The sequence below is a fragment of the Danio rerio genome, chromosome 22, assembly GCF_049306965.1.
Source record: "Danio rerio strain Tuebingen ecotype United States chromosome 22, GRCz12tu, whole genome shotgun sequence".
Classification (NCBI taxonomy): domain Eukaryota; kingdom Metazoa; phylum Chordata; class Actinopteri; order Cypriniformes; family Danionidae; genus Danio; species Danio rerio.
The window spans coordinates 14,290,001-14,312,089 of record NC_133197.1 but is presented as its reverse complement, the minus strand read 5'-3'; the positions used below and the strand labels follow the sequence as shown (position 1 = coordinate 14,312,089).

The following is a 22,089-nucleotide window of genomic DNA, read 5'->3' as shown; positions in this document are numbered from 1 at the left end:
AAGTCACTGTGGAGAATAAAAGATGAAATGAACAGATGCGGAATGCCAACTCAGATGTTCTTTTGTGAATGTGTTTTTTTCCAGCGGTGAGCCCGTGTGCTGGTAATGGAGGCCGGGGTCACTGTTCTCACCTCTGTCTGCTCAATTATAATGGCTCTGCTTCCTGCTCCTGTCCACATCTCATGAAGCTCTCAGCCAATAACAGCACATGCCAAGGTCAGTGGCTTCTGTTTGTCTGTACGGTTGCTTGTCTACCTGTTTGATTTCGTCTGTATGTCTCTCTGTTTCTGTCTGTCTGTCTGTCTGGCTGTCTGTCTGTCTGTCTGTCTATTTGTCTGTCTCTCTGTCTCTCTGTCTGTCTGTCTGTCTGTCTGTGTGTGTGTCTGACTGACCGACTCGACTGTGTGTCTGTCTGTTTCTGTCTTTATATTTGTTTGTTTGGTTTGGTACATCTGTCTAAAAAGCCTGTCTGTCTGTATGTATGTCTGTATGTTTCTGTCTGTCAGTCTGTCTGTTTGTTTCTGTGCATCACTCTATAAGTTTGTCTGTGTGTGTGTCTGTTTGTTTCCGTACGTTTGTCTTTCTGTTTTTTTCTGCCTATAAGTTTGTCTTTCTGTCTGTCTGTCTGTTGGTGTCTGTCTGTTTGTTTCTGTCTTTCTGTCTTTCTGTCTGTTTGTTTCCTTATGTCTGTCTTTCTGTCTGTAAGTTTGTCTGTGTGTCTGTCTGTCTGTGTCTGTCTGTCTGTTGGTGTTTGTCTGTCTGTTTGTTTCTGTCTTTCTGTCTGTGTCTGTCTGTTTGTCTATGTTTGTCTGGACAACTAACATTTGTCTGTTTCTTTCTGCCTACTTGTTTATCTGTCTGTATGTCTGTGCATCTTTCTGTCTACCTCTCTGTATGTATTTGTGTATTTATGTTTGTTTCTGTCACTGTCTGTAAATCTGTCTCTGTGTCTGTTTTTTTTTTTTTACATCTTTCTATACTTTAGCCTGTGTGTGTCTGTCTGTCTGTGTTTGTCTGTCTGTTTGTTTGTTTTTTTTCTGTACACCTATACAGTTGTGTTTCCATCTGCCTACTTGTCTGTCTGTATGTTTGTGCATCTTTCTGTCTGTCTGTACATCTGTCTGTCTGTATGTCTGTTTCTGTCTGTATGTCTGTCTGTTTGTTTCTGTGCATATGTCTTTGTGTCTGTCTGTCTGTTGGTGTTTGTCTGTCTGTTTGTACTTGTGCATCTATCTGTCTGTCTGTCTGTCTGTGTTTGTCTGTACACTTCGCTTGGGCGGTATCCAAATTTTGATACCGTCAAACCTCCTCCTTATTTTACCCCGGTATCACCGTTCATAATAAAAAAAAAAAATGACGTAAGGCTCAGACAGCGTCACTAAACTGTTGGCTTGTGTCTAAACCATTCAGAAACTGAATACCGTATATATAAATACCGAACTTTAGGTTTGCGGTCACCTGTTTGTCTTGTTCACATTAGAGATCTGCGCAGAACGCTCTCTCTCATTCACAAACACACGCACGGACACTCGCATGCACTCACACACACAGAGCGAGAGAGAGACACACAGCACTACGCTCTCTTTCTTTCTCTCTCTCACACACACACAAACACACACACACACATACAAATAGCATCCACTCGGATATGCGCATGCTTGCTCGCTCGGGAGCAATATTGTTAGACCGCGCGCCAGCTACCTTTTAAATTACAGTTGAGTTACCAAGCGCTCCCGCGCTTTATTTGGAAATTAATTTCCCCACCGCAAGAAATCTGGTCGGCTCCCAGGAACAGCAGCAGGAATGCAGACCTCTAGTTCGTATTAACCACGTCTCCATTCTCATTCGGTCGAAACCAGAAATACTGCCAAACTGCAGGTCACTTGCTGCGCGACTCGCCACCTCACCTTCTCCCTCTCCCTCTCTCTCTCTCTCTTCTCCATGTGAGATGACAATCTTGCATACGTAGGCATTAAATAAATAATATTTAATAAGTGCGTTGGTATAACGGTATTGAAACTGATACCATTGCTATTTTTAGATCCCGCAGTATACCATATTACCGTATTATCACCCAAGCCTACTGTACACCTATACATTTGTTTGTTTCTAGGTCTTTCTCCTGCTTGTCTGTCTTTATATCTGTGAATCTTTCTGTCTATCTCCCTGTCTGTATGTCTGTCTGTTTATGTAAGTTTTTAATCTGTCTGTCTGTCTGTCTGTCTGTCTGTTTTTTTGTCTGTACATATGTTTGTCTGTACATCTTTCTTTCTTTCTTTCTTTCTTTCTTTCTTTCTTTCTTTCTTTCTTTCTTTCTTTCTTTCTTGTCTGTCTGTCTGTCTGTCTGACTATTTCTTTTTGTACTTATGTCTGTGTTTGTGTGTCTGCCTCTATGTTAGTATCCTTGTCTGTTTGTCTTTTTTCTGTTTGCATGTCTAGCTGTCCGTACATCTGTCTGTCTGTCTGTCTGTCTGTCTGTCTGTCTGTCTGTCTGTCTGTCTGTCTGTCTGTATCAGTCAGTCTGTTTGTATTTTATCTGTATTTTTTCTTTCAGTTTTTCTCTGTTGTGCATACTATTAATACAGATTGTATTTATGTATTTATTTGCTTCGTACAAAACCAATTTGAGCCATAATGACCACAAACACACAGATACACACACATACACACAGACACATGCATGCGCACAGGAAGGCAAGACTTGTGATCCTCAGATGAACAGAGTTGATCTGCAGCAGAATGTGTGATATTGTAATAATTATAGCGTGTATCAGGAGACTGGCGTGACCCAACTAAACTCATTACAGACTCAAATGGAGATCTCTCTCTTCTCCCCGCTGCCCTAGAGAGCTTTCCGGAGGTCAAGAAAGGACGATTTACAGTAACAGTCCTTTGAGTTTTGGGTCTTTATAGAGCTGCCTTTGTAAGGACACTCAAGTCGCCTCATTATTTTATGAAACACTGCCAGTGAAAAGGGTGAACTCAAAAGAATTAATATCATTCTTCCCCAGTTGATTGATTATTATCAAATTAAAAATATTTTTGCGTTGCAGTTTTCTTAAATGTTTTATGATATGCAATAGATATGCAAATGAGGCATTGTTTCATTAAACATGTACTAATAGGGTGTATGCACAGCTTGTGTTCCCATACCGATAAACTTCAGGGAGGTTAATGGAACTTTTTTAATTTTATTTGGTTCCTTTTACATTATCGATGTTGTAATGCAATTAAAATACAATCGGTTAAATAGACTTCATTTTGTTGCTCAAATGTAAAATAAGATGAAAAGCCGTTTACATGCACGTACCTGTCAGGATCAGAAGGTGAAACATCATTGAAAATACTGGAGTTAAAAAAAAAACGTATTTTTAAGACATGGCTTGGGAAAATAGATTTTAATATAGATTTCATGTACAGTCTGAGACCCTGATTTTGTAATCGCATACAGTTTACCGGAAGCGTTTGACCCAGGTTGCTGAAAAATAAAAAAGTCCTTCTGCATATACCCCATTTCCATTTTGTCAATTAGTTTTCAGCTGATTGATTGATTGATTGATTGATTGATTGATTGATTGATTGATTGATTGATTGATTGATTGATTGATTGATTGATCAGCAATTTTTTAAAGAGGGGAATCTGTTTATTACTCAATATTTCAGAAAACACTGTGAAGAGCCAGAAAAGATGCACATTTTGTACATACATCCATCTATACATACATACATACATACATAACCAATTCTTCTGAAGAAAAAAATGGAATATTAAGTTAAAAAAAATAAAGCTATTTTACTTGGTATTAGTAATATCAGCAGTTAAAAAAAAGTCCCATTAAAAAGTAAAGTTTGCTCAATAAGGCTGCTTTTATTTTGTCAAAAATACAGTCAAATGTTGTATTTGTGTTTCTGTTATAATATAAGATTTTTATTATATAGATTTCTGAAGGATCATGTGATACTGAAGACTTCAGTAATGATACTGATAATTCAGCTTTGATTCAAAGAAATACGTTTAATTTTGAACATCACTCAATAGGAAAACTGTTAGATTAAATTGCAATACTCTTTCACAATTTGACAGATTTTATTGTATGTTTAGGAACAGATGCAGCATTGGTGAGCAGAATATAGGTTTCTTTAAAAAAAAGTTTTAGAAAAAAAAAGTTGGTATTTAACAATTTTGAATGGTGCTGTTAGGACAATATATAATTCTGAGAAAACAGAATGTATGATTTAAATCTTTCACAGTTTGACAGATTTTACTGTAGATTTAGGAAATAGATGCAGCATTGGTAAGCAAAGCATAGTTTTTTTTTTAATGTTGGTATTTAACATTTTTGAATGTTTCTATAAGAGAAAAAATATATATAATTTTGAGAAAACAATGTTAAAAATATACACATATATACACACATTGATAAAGTGCGGTATAAGACATAAAAATAATAAATGAAATAAAAAAATAAATAAATGAAAATAAATAGCTTTAAATAAATGAAAGCTACATTATATTTACATAACTAAAACAAACCAGTTGTTCCCACAAAATAAACTGTGTAAACTCAAATAAAAACCCTCTTATTTATCCCAAATCACAAACCTTTGAATTTTACATTAAAAGTAGCAATAATTCTATAATAACTCAAATTATAAATTCTGAGAAAACCTTAAATTTGTATGTTTATTGAAATCCACATGCATACATTGAAGAAAGTGTTACAGAAGACAAAACATATTCTAACATAAAATATAAAAACATAAAAATATACATATTTAAAAAATAAATAAATGAAAAAGCCCCAAATCTCAAAACAAACAAACTAAATTAGTGAAACTAAGTGTTTTGTCTTTCAAATGGAATGAATGCAAGAGTGTGTATGTGCGTGTGCATGTGTGTCAGAGATTTTAAATTTGAAAAATCATATTGTGAAAGTTTGTGTTGAAAGTCACATGCTGTGTCCCAATTTGCATATTTACACCCTTAAAAGTATGTACATCTTTTGTAAAGAAATAAAAAATAATATACCTTTGAGTGTGTAACCGAAGAGTATGCAAGTTTTGGGACACAATACATTCTCATTAACAGATCTTTTTACTGCTTTGTTACATCCCCTGTCAATCATCTCAACACATCTTCCACATTTCTTTCATATGTAATTACCTACCTGACTGTAGAATCAGCTGCAGGTTAATCTGCCATTCTTTCATGCAGAGAAATCTCCTCAGGTCGTTGGATAATTATCCATTCAGAAGTTAATTTCCAAAAATATCTTGGTATAAGTTCATATTGTTGTTGCAGATGGAATATAACACGGAAACATGAATTAAATATGTTTCAGTTGGCTAGAAATTAATTACCAGTCATTCGAACAGCTTTATCAAAGCCTCTCTAGTTGACAGTTGGGCTGGCACGTTTATTTACCCTTTTTACCCGAGTTCTAATCGAATTAATGCCCAACGCGCAGTGTATTGTGGGCAATATAAGCGGTTAGAGTACAACCGCTTCTACACTTTGAATGTTTACCAGAAATAGTAGACCATTCGGGAACCTTTGGCATACTCTTTTCAACATACTACGGTTTGGGACAATTTTTGGACAGATAGTATACGAATTGAGACGAAGAATCTGTTTCAGACTCAGCGTCTCCGCAGTCTATGAAGGTTTCCTATTAGATCGGTATACGTCACTCAGATTTTCCAGTCTCTACTTGGCATGTGTTAAAAAAAATAAACTTATTTTCAGCTATTTTATGAAAAAATAGACTTTCAAAAGAAATTTTGTATGTGAATTTTGTGGGGTTTTTTTAATGAGCAGGAACCCTGGTCCCCTATTGGCCAGTATAGAGCGACAGTCCCCTCATAGTAACATGGACGTGTATATCTGTGTGTTTGTTTGTACAGGAGTGAAGAGGTTTCTCTTGTACGCTCGCAGATCTGAGATTCGTGGTGTGGACATTGATAACCCGTATCTGAACGTGATCATGGCTCTGACCGTTCCTGATATCGATGACGTGACGTCGATGGATTACGATGCTGTGGAGGAGAGGATTTACTGGGCTGATGTGAAGAGCAGAACTATAAAACGAGCGTTTATTAACGGAACCCAACTGCAGACCGTCTTGTCTGGAGGTACATCCTGACCAGTTTTGTCACTTACAAGCTCACGTTGAGGAAATTGGTTTCTGTTTTACTAGGGCAAGTTCTGGGATCGTTTTGCCCTATTTTATTCTTATTGTTGATTATAGCTAGTGAGAATAAGAAAGACACAGAAAAATGAATATAATAATAAATGTATAAGCAAATAATTTTATATATATATGCACTGCTCAAAAAAGGTTACACTAAAATAACACATCCTACATGTAAATGAAATATTATTGATAAATGCTTTGGTTTTTTTGGTTCTGACAACAAAATCACACAAAAATGGTCAATGGAAATCAAATTGTTTAACTAATAGAGGTCTGGATTTTGAGTCACACTTAAAATTGAAGTGGAAAAACGACACAGGCTGATCCGACTTTAATGTACTGTCCTTAAAACAAGTCAACATGAGGCTCAGTAGTGTGTGTAGCCTCCACATTAATATATGACCTCGCTACAAAACATGGGCATGCTCCTGATGGTCTCCTGGGGGATGTCCTCCCAGATATGGACTTAAGCATCCGTCAACTCCTGGACAGTCTGTGGTGCAACGTGGCATTGGTAGATGAAGCAAGGCATGATCTGCCAGATGTGCTCAATTGGATTCAGATCTGGGGAAAGGACGGGCCAGTCCATAGGGCCTTTGTCTTGCAGGAACTGCTGACACACTCCAGCTACATGAGGTCTACCATTGTCTTGCATTAGGAGGAACTCATAGACAACTGCACCATTCATGGTTTCACAAGGGGTCTGAGGATCTCATTTTGGTACCTAATGGCAGTCAGGATACCTCTGGCGAGCACATAGAGGACTGGGTGGCCCTCCAAAGAAATGAAACATCACACCATTTCTGACCCACTGCCAAACCGGTCATGTTGGATGATGTTTCAGACAGCAGAACGTTCTCGTGTGACTCGTCTGTCACATGTGCTCAATAAGAACTTGCTTTTGAGTGCAAGTGGTGCCAGTGGTGACTTTGCCAATCTTGGTGTTCTCTGACAAATGCCAAAGGTTCTGCATGGTGTTGGGCTGTAAGCCACACCACCCTCATGGAGTCTGTTTCTGACTATTTGAGCAGACACATGCACATTTGTGGCATACTGGTGGTCATTTTGCAGGGCTCTGGCAGTGCTCCACCTGTTGTGCTGGTGCTGGGTTTTTGGCCTCCTTCAGGTCTCCTGACATACTGGCCTGTCTCTTGGTAGAGCCTGCATGGCCTGGACAGTACGCTGACAGAACTTCTTGCCACAGCTTGCATTGATGTGCCATCCTGGATGAGCTGCACTAGATGAGCCACTTATGCGAGTTGTAGATTCCATCTTAAACTGCGGTCACACTAGAGTTTGAGCTTGCGAAATTCTGTAGTACAGCGCTGCAAAAAGAGGCAGGATTAAACAAGGTGATTGGACATTTAAAAAAAAGTGAGCGTTTGGTCCATATATAAAATTTTTGTCCAGAAAGGTCATGTTTTGATCTTCGAATGGTCTCAAACAGTCAAGTGATGCGATTTTGCAGGTCAGAGTTAACCAGGGTTGAACTTTCCAACACAGCAACCCTTCGAAATTTGTCGCACAAGCTTGCGTTTTTGAATGGAAGTCTTAGAGGTGAAAAGTGCAGTTTGACCACAGCTTTGTTCTACCACTAGTGAAAGCACCGCCAGCATTCAAAGTGACCAAAACATCAGCCAGAAAGCATAGGAACTGACAAGTGGTCTGTGGTCACCACCTGCAGAACCACTCCTTTATTGGGGGTGTCTTGCTAATTGCCTATAGTGTTCACCTGTCGTCTATTCTGTTGGCACAACAGCATGTGGGATTGATTGTCAATCAGTGTTGCTTCCTAAGTGGGCAGTTTAATTTCACTGAAGTTTGATTGGCTGCGTCCGAAACCGCCTACTACTCAGTAGGTACTGCATTAAAATTTAAACGCACTACTCGGCCATTAGAAAAGTATGTTTTATACAGTATGAATGTGAAAAGTATGAATGAAGTTCGGACGTACTACATCCTCCATTTTGTCATAATCATGTGACCTACCTGCGTCAGTTGTGTTGCCTCACTTCCATTCATGAATTCTCGCGCAGCGTGCATGGAATGCGCACACCAGAATCTCGCCTGAAGTAATAAGTCATCCGGGTACTTCTCGCATACTGTTTTTCGAATTCTTTGAATTCGGACATACTACTCTGCTCGCATACTGATTTTAACGTACTTTATAGTATGGAAGTATGGGGTTTCGGACCCAGCCATTGACTTGGAGCTACATTGTGCTGTTTAAGTGTTTCCTTTATGTTTTGAGCAGTGTATATTTGCATATTATATTGTTATATTGTAAATTGTTTATTTGATTTATTTTACATTTGCCATATAGTTTCATTTATATGTATATGCATAGCATTTATTCAATTAACAGATGCAATGCAATTTAAGTTTTTGCAAAAACAGACAGGTGCAAAAATTTGGGCACCCTAACATAATAATGACATTAATCTTTTTTTAAAGCCACCTTTTGCTGAAATAACAGCCTGTGGACACTTAAAGTCAAGGATAAGTCCCTGAATTCTTGCTGAAGGTGATTTTTCCTTGCACAGTGTATCTAGTTCAGCCAGGTTTGATGCATAAACGACCCTTTTCAAATCAACCCATAGATTTTTGATGATGTTCAAGTCTGGGAACTGGGATGGCCATTATAGAAAATTGTATCATGTCTAAGCATGACTTTCTTGGTAGATTTGGAACTGTGATTTGGCTCGCTGTCCTGCTGAAACATCCAACCCTGTCATAACATCAGCCTCTTGACTGATTCTTGAACATTGTTTCTCAGAATCTGCTGATATTGGGTGGAATCCATGAAACCTTTAACTCTGACAAGGTTTCTAGTTCTTGATCTAGCACATCTTTCCTTCTCAACAGTTCCTGTGGCCTTCCATTTTCTTACTATATTTTTGACTGTGGAAATAGAGACTTTAAACCTTGTGATAGCTTTTTGCCCCCTTCTCCTAATTTATGTTGATGAATTATCCTAGTTTTTAGTCCATGAAGAAGTTCCCATGTTGCTAATTTCTGGTTTACAATAAGGAGAAGCACAACTAGCCATCAGCTATCTTAAATATCCCTTTTCATGATTGGTTGCACCTGTGTTAGGATTGTAAAGGTTCACTGAGTCACTCAAATCAATTTTGTGTTGTAATCAATCAGCATTAAGTGACTACAGGTTTTAAAATCCACACAAAAGAGAGGGTGCCCAAAACTTTTTCACAACCTATATTTCAGTTTCAATTTAATTTCACACATCTCAACATTGCTACACTCTGTATTTCTGTCTGAAAAACTTGACATTGTCTAGCTTTCTCCAAAAACCGAATGGCATTATGTTTTTATTTTATTATAGCAACTATAGAAATATTCAACTTATAATAATATTTAACTATGTTTTATTAACGTCATGATAAAAATGTTTAACATTTTTTGGTACTGTCTGCAATTCCAGACCTCTCCAACGTGCGAGGTCTGGCTATCGACTGGCTGTCCAGAAACATGTACTGGATGAGCTCAGACAACGACGAGACTCACATTAATGTCGCCCGTCTTGACGGATCTCTGAAAACCACCGTTGTTCACGGAATGGACAAACCCAAGAGTCTTGTCTTGCATCCATCCAAAGGGTAAAGAAGACATAAACATGCTAACAGTCAACAGTAAAACTTGGGTCTGTGTGTTTCTTAAAGGGATAGTTCAACTAAATACTGAACATGTGAAGATTTCCATCCATTAAATAACATTTAAACATACAATAGCTAAAAATTTTGTGTATTCATAAAACACTATTAGTACTTTTAAGAGTTAAATGTAGCATAATAATAATAATAATAATAATAATAATAATAATAATAATAATACATGTGGCTTCTGACGATTCAGTGAGGTCTTATGAAGTCAACAAGAAACTGAACAATATGTGAGCTTATAAAAAAAAAACGGTGTAAAAAATTGCAAGAACTAATATTTCTCTTTTCGTCTAGCCATGGTTGCCTGGTTGTCTTAACAAACCTAGTACAAAACTGGCCCAATAATATTGATATACAGGATTTTTTTTTGTTCAAAAGTCATGGTATATCTTAGCAATTACAGATATTCTGTTTCCAATTGCACGTGTCAGTGGTCTTAGCATCTTTGCATCTCCATCAAATCTGGAAAGTACTGCCAGTCTGTTAGCTTTGAACATAAAACAGCTGCACACACAGTGTCTCCTCACTAAGTGTGTTTTTACTCTGTTATATTAATCGAGTACCGTTTTTTATCATTGGTAGAACATATGTTCGGTAGAGTAATATAGTAAATACAATGTATATGGTTGCAATATGTCAAATCCATAATTCATTGAATTAAAAAAACAACTAAACAGAATACCTGTGGACTTGGCAACCCAACATCTAGCTCTAATTTTTGAACATATATGTAGTTTTTGTTTTGTTTTTTTGTTTTGCTTAGTTTTTTGTTTGTTTTGTTTTGTGTTTTTTGTTTTGTTTTGTACATTTCCTTTGTATTTATCTTGTATTTATTTTTGACTTGTTTTTGTTTGCTTTTCACTTGGTTTTGTTTATATTTTCTACTAATTACAGCTTTTTTGTTATATAGGCTGTGGGTTAAAGTAATAATTTTGTAAATAATACTGTATTATATAAATTAATATTATTGTAAAAAAATATTTATCTTTGCCTCATTTTTGTTTGCCTTTCACTTTTTTTTGTTTATTTTTTCTTCTGATTACAGCTTTTTTGTAATATAGGTGAATTAAAGGTAATAATGTTGTAAATGATAATAATGCAGTTTCTTGCAAAGATGGATTGTTTCGCTTCATAAGATTTTAATGTAAGGATTAGTTCATGAAAAAAAAAAAAAAAAAAAATTTATATATATATATATATATATATATATATATATATATATATATATATATATATATACAATTGTTATTCATTTTTCACGCCCATGTCATTTCAGTCTCTCGAGACCTTTGTTCGTCTTCAGAGTAAACAAAAATCTGATATTTCAGATAAAATCCAGGAGCTCTCTCATCCTCTATAGATAGCAATGATTCTGAGATGTTCAAAGTCCAGAAAAGGAAATGTTTTGACAATATTTTTTGCTTTGAACGTCTCATTGATTAAAGGTCTTCACAGAGGGTAATTAATAACAGATTTACCACTTTTTTAGGGGTAAAACATAATCTTTATTACTGGTATGACATTATAAAATGGTGGCAGCCATAGACTTGCATTCACTTAAAACATTATGTTTGCTGTTTGTTCAAAGTACTTATTTAAAATGAGCTAAAACAACACAATACTTGAGGGATTTTAGACAACTTATAGGTTTTTAATTCATTCATGTTGTCCCAACACAAATCAATTGTGTGGAGCCTTGCATTTTTATAGTGTTAGATGAATGACCAAAGACTGTTATTTCATGATGAAAATCTTCTTTAATGTTCACCTGAAAGCTTAAAGGAGCGTAAATTAACAGGACATTTTCATTAAAATTACTGTCCCATTTATTAGCAAGTAAAAGCGCACTTCCGTCGAATTGTCACCTTTTGTTACCTTCAAAACTGCGTGCGAGATACATCAGTTAGAAAGCTAATTACTGAACAGGTCTCTGTTTATATTCAGGCACAATTAACCAAAGTTATTAGAGCCGTTTTCTCGGAGTTGATTAAGACTGACAAATTGTTACAGCCGTGAAAACTGTTTAACGATGGCAAACTGTTCGGCGGCCAATCAGAAATGCGAATTTATCTTACCCTTGTTGGACTAGTCAATGACAGCTACTTAATTAGCATACATTATGGTTCCGAGCATGCAAGCTAATTAAAAATGGGGGCCAGTTCCTGGCAATTGTTTACATGAGATATAATATAATGCAATTCTGTAATCCAGTGATGGATCTTAAGCACGCTACAGTGAGCATGCTGGTTTTTTTAGCATCTCTAACTCATCCACCAACTGTTCTTGCTTTTTGAGCAGAGGTAGCTGCATATTTGACTGATTTATTTATTTGTTTATTGCGGTTTTTAGTTTTGTTTTGCTTCGGTTTTTGCTTTACGTCTGTATTGTTTTTTTGGTTTTATTGGTAGTTTTTTTGCGGTTGTTTTTCATCACAGAAGACGTTTGCATCACTAGCTGTTTTTTAATTTATTTTGTTTTGCTTTGTTTTATTACTTATCAAGACTTTAGCATTACTAGCTGTTTTTGTTGTTTATTGTATTTTGTTTTATCACAGAGCAAGGCGTTTGCACTACTAGCCATTTTTGTTTGTTTTGTTTTGCTTCGTTTTGTGTTTCATCACAGAGCAAGACATTAGCATGACTAGCGGTTTTTGTTGTTGTTTGTTTTGTTTTGCATCACTTTCTGTAAGTGTTTTTTTTTTTTTTTTATCATGGCAAGACGTTAGAATCCCTAGCTGTTTTTGTTGTTGTTTTTGGTAGAATTTGTTTTTATGATTTAATACATTTTTTTGTTTGTTTTTTGCTTTGTGTGTCATCACAAAGCATGATGTCAGCATCCAACCTAAAAAAAACACGTTCGTTTGACCAGCTGAAACCAGCCAACCAGCCTAGACTGTTTTAAGTCGTTTTTTTTTTTTCAGCAGGGTTGTTTTCCATCTCAGAGCAAGCGTTAGCATCACTAGGTTTTTTTGTTGTTTTGTTTTCATCACAGAGCTTGACTTTAGAATCACTAGCTGTTCTTTTGTTGTTTGTTTTGTTTTCACCACAGAGCTTGACGGTAGCATCACTAGCTTTTTTGTTTGTTTTGTTTTGTTTTTATTACAGAGCTTGACATTAGCATAACTAGCTGTTCTTTTGTTGTTTGTTTTGTTTGTTTTCATCACAGAGCTTGACGTTAGCACCACTAACTATTCTTTTGCTGTTTGTTTTGTTTTCACCACAGAGCTTGACGGTAGCATCACTAGCTTTTTTGTTGTTTGGTTTTGTTTTCATCACAGAGCTTGATGTTAGTATAACTAGCTGTTCTTTTGTTGTTTTTTTTTTTTTTTACTTTGTGTTTCATCACAGAGCATGCCGTTAGCTTCACTAGCTGATGTTATCGTTACTATTTTTTTTGTAATTTTATTAATACGATTATTTATTTGGTTTTCATCACAAAGACGCTAGCATCACTCATTGTTTTGTTTCCCTTTGGCTTTTCTGTTTCTGTTTTTCTTTTTGATTTGTCTCACTTTGTCTCTTTGTTTTGTCTTGCTGTGCTTTTGTTTTATTTTTATTTGTTCTTTTGCTTTGATTTTTGTTCAAATCCCACCCCCCCTAATTTTTCTTGACTTGTGGGCAATTTTTATTTATTTATTTTTATTTTTGTGCTTTTACTTCGCGCAAAATATTATTTATTTTAAACGTGAATTTAACTTATCTTATTGGACCAGCTAATGACAGCAACTTAATCAGCATACATAATTATTCCAATTATGCGTTTAAAGGAGATTAAAAATGGAGCCAGATTCAGACATTTATTTACAAGCAGTTTAATAAAACACAATTCTGTAATCCACTGCTGGATCTTAGCACCCAGCAGTGAGCATATTATTTGATTTCTTCACCAACTGTCATCTCTTTTTAACTTTCGACCCGTCGACATTTCTGAAAGTCATCTGTCACAAAGGTTCATGCGCTCCATCAAGATGTATGGCGGAGATAGAGACAGCTTTATTTGATTGTTTTGTGCTCTGTGGTGATTGTGAAGATAAAGTTCTGCCTCCTCGACCTTCACGCGGGTCGCGTCCCTTAAAGCGAACGACTCTCATCCTTCATCTCCAAGACTCATCCGTCTCTCTCTGTGTGTCTCGTTTTGTCGTTGGTCTACAGGAAGATGTTCTGGATGGATGGCGGCACGATAAATATGGCCAATATGGATGGAAGCAACATCAAGATTTTGCACCAGAACCAGAAAGAGCCTGTTGGTAAATTCACAAAAAAATAATAATAAGATAAAATAAGTCAGTCTAAAAGTCCAAATCTAAGTTAGAAATGATACAATATAAAATGTTACATTAAGTTATATATTGTAACATTTCTAATTTACATTTATTACAACTACAATCACTTTTGTTTTGGTTTTCTGTTTGATTTGTTTTGCATTGCTTTTGAATTGTTTTTCAGTCCGATCAAGATGTCACAAGCATCACTCAGTGGTGGAATGAGTACTGAAAAATCAAACTTAAGCAAAAGTACCATTACTTGCCTAAAAATGTAGTTCAAGTAGAGTGAAAGTATCTGTTTTAAATATTACTCAAAATATGAGTAAAAAATAGACCTTTAAAAAGTACTCAAGAGTAGTAAGAAGTGAGTATTACGCTTTAAAAAGCTGATGCATTTACATGTAATTTGTGGATGTGTGTAAACGTAACATTCTGTAGTGCAAATTTATTTAGTTATTGCCCAGCAGGCATACAACATCATTAATATTAGGTTAGATTTAGGTTGTGACGTCAGATGACCAAAATTCAATGTCTAGCCAGCGTATAAGGACAATGTTATTTTGATGTCCAATAATGACTTCAAATGACGTTGATATTTAGTTGATTGTAGGTTGTGTTAAAAAGTGACCATTTTCCAACTTCGAGACTATCTTAAACCAACGTCATGTTGAAGTCAAATACAGACATTTATACGTCATAGAGGTAACGTCCACACAACGTCAAGCTTTAACATTATTAGACATTGATATTTAATTGATTTCAAGTTTGACGTTGGATGACGTTGGTGTACAACTTGGCGTCATGTTGACGTCTTGCACCTGCTGGGTGTTTAAAGCCATTTCGGTCATCATACAGTAAACATCTGTAATTTTCTCATCAGTGACATGGATCTAAACAGTCTCTGGGTCATTGCGTGTTAAGATTATGGACATCTTCTTGGACACTTTTATTGCTTCCAAACAGTTTGCTGCTTTTGCGCCCATATATTGAGGAAGTTCATTATGAGGCGATTTACTTTCTATGTTTAATTTGTTTTTACAGAAATCACAGGGTTTGGTTTGTTTTATTGTTTCATTTTGTTTTGTTGTGCATTGATTTTTTGCATGACTAGCTTGTTTTAAGTTTGATATATATTTTTTTTTTTTGCCTTGATTTGTCTTTCATTTTGCAAACTAGTAAGTGATTTGCAAATTGTTTCTTCCTTTTATTTATTTATTACTCATTTAATTATTTTTTTTAATTTGCATATTTGCTATTTTCTCATTTATTCATGTTTATTTATTTCTCATATATTCATTAATTTTATTTTAGGATATTATTATTTTATATTTATTTATTTATTTTTTGATAAAAATTTTAACAAATTTTCAGAGCCCTTGCCATTTATTTATTTATTTATTGCTCATTTATTTATTCATTTAATTTAATTTTTATTTACTTTTTTGTTTTTAAATCTGCACATTACTTCCATTTATTTATTTGTTTATTTATTGCTCATTTATTAATTCATTTATTTAATTTTATTATTTTTATTTATTTTATTTTATTTTATTTTTTACAAAACTGTAGAGCTCTTGCCATTTATTTATTTATTTATTGCTTATTTATTCAATAATTGTATTTTTTTATGTTTGCATATTTGGTAATGTCTTCTCAATTATTTATTTAGTGCCCATTTATTAATTTAATTTAAATAAATTTACATTTTAAATGTTTTATTTCTTTTTTTTTTATCTGCACATTTTGTCACATTTATCTATTTATTTATCTATTTGATTTTAATTTATTAATGAATTTTATGTTATTTTATAATTTTTATTTGTTTTGGTGAGATCTGCATGGCTCTTGCTATTTATTTATTTATTTATTTATTTCTCATTTATTTATTTATTTAATACATTTTTTTATTATTCATTAATTGAATGTAATTTATTTTGTTTATACGTTTATTTATTTTATAAATTAGCAAATTATCAGCTTTGCCATAGATCCATGCATTAGGTCAATCTGCAGAATAATAAGGGCTCCATTCACTCATTCTTGGTCTTCCTGCAGGCCACGTCTGTTGAAATCATTATACATATAATAATTTGATCTGAGAAGTAGCCCTAGGTTCAGTCAGCGCTTCTTCCCTTGGCTCATAATTAAAGCAAAAATCTCCCAGACACGCAGTACTGTACATGTGATTATGGCCTAAACCACATCTTAAGTAACAGCCGTTATCTTTAATGTGAATGAGCGATTTATTGCCAATGAAGCACAGAAAAAAAACAAACAACAACAACCTTTTGAACTCGTTTCTATTTCTGTGTGTACTCTATTTATGCTCCGCAGTAAATAAACATGTTTTCCTTTGGGGAAAATGTAGATTTCACACAGTCAGACTAGTTTGTTCTTAAGGATGTGTGTTGATGATTATGAGATAAAATGATTTCTGGTTCTTTGTTATTTAAAACTAGACTAAATCTTTCAAAATGAGACAAGGTTAAGTAAGAAAGTCATTTAAACAATTATTCATTTATTTATTTTCTTTTGGCTTAGTCCCTTTATTATTCTGAGGTCTCCACAGCGGAATGAACCGCCAACTTAACCAGAATATGTTTTACACAGCGTGTAAAAACATTGGAACATTCTTACACCCTCATTCACACACATGCACTACGGCCAGTTTAGTTTATTCAATTAACCTATAACGCATGTGTTTGGACATTGGGGGAAACCAAAGCACCCTGAGGAAACCAACAAGAACATGGGAAGAACATGCAAACTCCACACGGAAATGCCAACTGACCCAGCCGGGGTGCAAACCAGCAATCTGAAAATGTTTATTTCTACATTTTTAACATGCTATTTTTATTAGACTTTTCAGAGCACTTTGCTATGAGCTTAGCTTAATTAGATTAGACTTTTGTTTTTTTTTCATTAGTAAACAGTTGTGTGCAAGCATCGCTACTCTTATTTTGATCTCCTTCTGCTTTGCTTTATTTGGTTTTAATTTAGGTATATTTATTTTTAAACACGTGTTTTATTTATTCTTTACTTTGCTGTGTTTTGTTATATATTTGCTTTACGTTTCCTTGGGTTAAAGTTGAAATAATTTTAAAAGACTTGACTGGTAAATTTGCGGTAACATATACATATTTTAAGACATTATATTTATTTTTTAGTTTTAACTTTGCTTGTTGCAAAACTAGATGCCTTTTATTTTATGATTTTTTTTTTTTTGATTTTTTTTTATGTTTTTGTTTAGGACAGTTTTAGTTTTGTCTTTTCATTTAATTTAGTTGTTTTGTTTGTTTTATAATTTAGTTCATTTTTTATTTTGTATTATAGTTTTTTATTTCATTATTTTAAAATAATATCATAAAAACAAACGAAAAGAAATATATATATTATAAACTGTATATATATATACACCACACAAATGTGTGTGTGTGTGTGTGTGCGTGCGTGTGTGTGCGTGCGTGTGTGTGTGTGTGTGTGTGTGTGTGTGTGTGTGTGTGTGTGTGTGTGTGTGTGTATAGAAAAAAAAGAAAAAAATAAGAGAAACACTGTCATGGAATATTTCTGTAAAATATGTTTAAATATTTACAGTGCTAAAAAAGCTTTGAAAAAATAAAGGAAAAATAACAGGAATATATGACATGACATAATATAATATGTTATAATATAATATAATATAATATAATATAATATAATATAATATAATATAATATAATATAATATAATATAATATAATCTGTAATTTATTATATAATAATATAATTATATAATAATAATAATTATATATAATATAACATGTAATTTAAATAAAAAATATAAAAAGCACAAATATAATATAATTTATTTATTTTTCCTTGTGTGCATTTTGTTCCAAATCAAACAAAGTATTAAAATATGATATGTTATATTTTATTTAATAATGTAATTGTGTAAAATATACACTTGTGGGTTTATTTCTTAATGCAATACAAGATTCACAGCAGTATAATTATTTAATACAAAATGCTATATTTTATTTATAATTTTGTTTTTGTTGACCTTGTTCTTTTGTCATTGCTTGGTTGTAAAATAACATTGTTCTCACAAAATAATTAATTTACTTATTAACAGTAATAAAAGTGGAAAAATCTAGTCTTAAATTCATGTAATACTTTAGCAATTTGAATATGTCAATTTAGTAAAACTATTCATGTTATTGTTAATAACGTTAAAAAACATTTGCTGTGCTTCATATATTTTGGTTTTTGGTAATAATAATAATAATAATAATGATAATAATAATAATAATTATTATTATTATTATTATTATTATTATTATTATTAATGTTATTTTTATTATTCATAGTTACTGATAGACATGTTCTCATATTTCCCTGTGTTTTTTAGGCTTGTCGATTGATTTCTCATCCAACAAGTTGTACTGGATCAGTTCCGGAAACGGGACCATAAACAGGTGTAATTTGGATGGGAGTGGCCTGGATGTGATTGACAGCATGAAAAGCCAGCTCCGGAAAGCCACAGCATTAGCAGTGATGGGTGAGTGAAGGCTGTTTTCATCACCATTCATTGACTAAGGTTAATTATAACCGAGCAAATAATGGCGCTATTTAATTAGCACAGTGATAGACGGTATAAATGGGATTGTGAAAGCGGCGCATGAGTGATAAGAAAGGGCTTCTGCTGAATGTAGGCCTCTGGGTTTTGTTAAAGGGCTGTTTTAGCGCACTGCAATTACTAATCAATTGAGGGAGATTGTTGTTTTCAAAGGATTCGAATCTTGTTTTATTTCTTGAACTTCAATGATTCACGACTTTTGAAGTCACAGCTGTGTTTGCTGATTGCCGGGTTTGAGATCGGGCTGAAATCTGTGCTGGCATTTTTTGTGTGAGGTTTCTGGCTCATGGTTGGATTTCAGTGCTAAAAACTCCCAAAAATTAAATAAAGTAATATTAAAGATTACACATGATAAAAACTAAATATGTTTTAATTTAATTTAACAAATATACTTGTATTGTTAATATTATTTTTTTGCAATGATATTAGGGGAAAAAATAGGTGATTGATCAAACTGGAGGAAACCATATTCACAATAAAATTAGATAAAACAATAAAATATTTTTCCTACCTCTGGATAAAGTTTTAACTTTATTTAGTCTTTTTTTATTAATATTATTTAAGATGCTTTGGACTCATTTAGTTTTATTATTTATTCACTAATTTATTTATTTTGTGTTTTTTGGGGTTTTTGTTTGTTTGTTTTCCTCCTTTGTTTACTTATTTTGTCTTGTTTTGATGTGTATTTATGAGTTATTGATTAGTTATTTCGGGTATTGATTCCTAATGATATCCGCCATAACACTTAAATTTTCCATTTGTGGGAACAAGGGTTCGATTCACAACCGAGACAATGTCTTTAACATCTTTGGGTTCCAAAAACTTCCATTATTCCATTCCATCATTTCCTTTGTGGTTTTTGTGAAAAATACTAAAAATAATAAATATATTAGTAAAAATGAAGAAAATGAAGAAAAATATTTTTTATTGAGGTTTACAAGTCATTTAACTGTAATTGCTGTAGCATTTTTTTTACTATTTGAATAACTCAGGATCAGTTAATCAGTTAGACTCAAGATTCTCAAAGAAATCAGTCAAGTTTGGTAAAGGAAAAATCATGGTTTGAAGTTACATTCATTACGGAGGTGCAGAAGACTGCAGAGTGGATGGCAACATCAACAGCCTGAAATATCAAGACATTTGTGCTGCCCATTACATTACAAACCACAGGAGAGGGCAAATTTTTCAGCAGGATAGCGCTCCTTTTCATACTTTAGCCTCCACATTACAGTTCCTAAGAGCAAAGTAGGTCCAGGTGCTCCAGGATTGGCCGTCCAGTCGCCAGACATGAACAATATTGAGCATGTCTGGGGTAAGATGGAGGAGGCATTGAAGATGAATCCAAAGAATCTTAATGAGCTCCTGGAGTCCTGCAAGAATGCTTTCTTTGCCATTCCAGATGACTTTATTAGTAAGTTATTTGAGTTATTTGGTAAAATAAGCGTAATCTACAGACCTTTACATTTCATATAAGCCACTTCTGATGCCAAATGATTAAATAGAATGATCAACTTTGATTTGAATGGTTTTGTTTCAATTTTTCTCACACACAAACACACACACACACACTCACACACACACACACACACACACACACACACACACACACACACACACACACACACACACACACACTTTACGCTAGTTTTGTTTAATCTTTTTTTTCTGTCTTGTTTTTTGATGTTTTCTTGTTGTTTTTGTTTTACTTTGCTTTCCATTTATGGCTTAGTTTTGCTTTACTTTGCATTGGCTTTGCTTTGTTGCACACTTTTAGTTTTTAGTTCTTGTTTTTTGTTTTACTTTGTGTCATATTTTTTTTTCTTTGTTTTCTCTTTTAATTCATATTTGTTTTTATTTTGCTTTGTTTTTGATAAATGCACAAAGATCCTACAATCACCATGCAATGTTTAATTTCCTATCATCTTTAAAGTAAGCGTTTATGGCATAGTTACATTTGCAAAACAGAGAAACAGAAATGGTTTTTCAGTCTGTGTGTCTGGTCTGATCTGAGAAACTCAGTCAAGCTCTTGCCCTCTTGCTATCATGATTTGATTTCCTCTGACCCGGTGCATAACTCTGTCAAGACGGCTTCGCTGACCATTTTTCATCAGTTGTGGATTGACATTAATCTGTTTAAGAGCGAAACATCTGCTTCAGAACCAGAGGATCATCAGCTAAAGACATCAATTCTGCTCTTTAAAGCACTTCAGTGTTTAGGAGATGAAACGTCGTGACTTCTGAAAGAGAACATTTTAGAGCAGTGGTTCTCAAACTTTTTTCATCAAGTACCACCTCAGAAAGAATTGTCCCTCCAAGTACCACCATATGACCAGTATTGAAATACAGTAGCGTAGTAGGCCTAATTAAGCAGCTACAGCTCTGCACAGTTTAAAAACGTGCCAGATTAATTACTATTATTAATAATATTTTGTATTATTGGCCACTTTAAACCTTATAAATAGTTTGAACAATAACACTGCTGTGCTTATATGTAAAAAATAATTAAATAAATAAAACGTTTAAATTAAAATGTGCTTTTGAAATTTCTTTAAAAATGGTAGGCTACGGTTTTTAAAAAGTAAAAAAAAAAAAATCTCCTGTACCTAAATGGAAAGTGTTAACCTATAGTGTTATATTCATCAAAGCCTGGAAATGCTGCTTGGACCTCATAAATATAGGTTATATGTCATCATATTCATATATGAGACATTTTTCATAAATCTTTAAATATACATTGCATGTACATATGACATATTGGAATACTCTGTGTACCGCTAGAAGGCAGCCCGCGTACCACTAGTGGTACACGTACCACAGTTTGAGAACCACTGTTTTAGAGGTTTCTAAAACTAAATTGGATATTTTTGACATTGATGTTGTCTCAATAGGTACATATTTTAGGTTTTGAATGTTTTTCATAAACGAAAAAAAGAGGCCATGAGGTTTTATTAATTATTTGTTGTTTGATTTTAAACTGATTGTACATTATCGTAACTAATAATAGTTAATAATGTTAAAAAATACATGCTTATGCTTATTTTATATATTAATGCTTATGCTATTGTATGAATATTACATATAATATTGTATAAAATACAAAAATTTATTTCTATTTGGAAATATTTGCATTAATGTAAAATTACATGGAATAATATCTGATTATTTTAGAAATATACTTCATCAGATGTAATACTAATTATTGTAATAATTAATAATTTAATAATTTAATAAAAGCATTTTTAAAATTTATATATATATATATATATATATATATATATATATATATATATATATATATATATATATGTATATATATATATATATATATATATAT

The 22,089-nt window shown here is 33.5% G+C and overlaps 1 protein-coding gene across 3 annotated transcripts in view; it reads left to right on the top strand.

Annotated features, from left to right (window-relative positions):
- lrp1ba (low density lipoprotein receptor-related protein 1Ba) overlaps positions 1–22,089 on the top strand; it is a 470,228-nt gene that overhangs the window by 226,097 nt on the left and 222,042 nt on the right. For all 3 annotated transcript variants that reach the window (XR_012397830.1, XM_017353408.4, XM_021469578.3), the window contains exons 28-32: positions 85–216; positions 5,905–6,132; positions 9,637–9,811; positions 14,026–14,120; positions 18,528–18,677. Coding sequence is in view for 2 of the 3 variants with exons in the window: in XM_017353408.4 (XP_017208897.1) it covers positions 85–216; positions 5,905–6,132; positions 9,637–9,811; positions 14,026–14,120; positions 18,528–18,677 (780 nt within the window). In the remaining variant the exon portion in view is untranslated. The remainder of the gene's footprint in view (positions 1–84; positions 217–5,904; positions 6,133–9,636; positions 9,812–14,025; positions 14,121–18,527; positions 18,678–22,089) is intronic.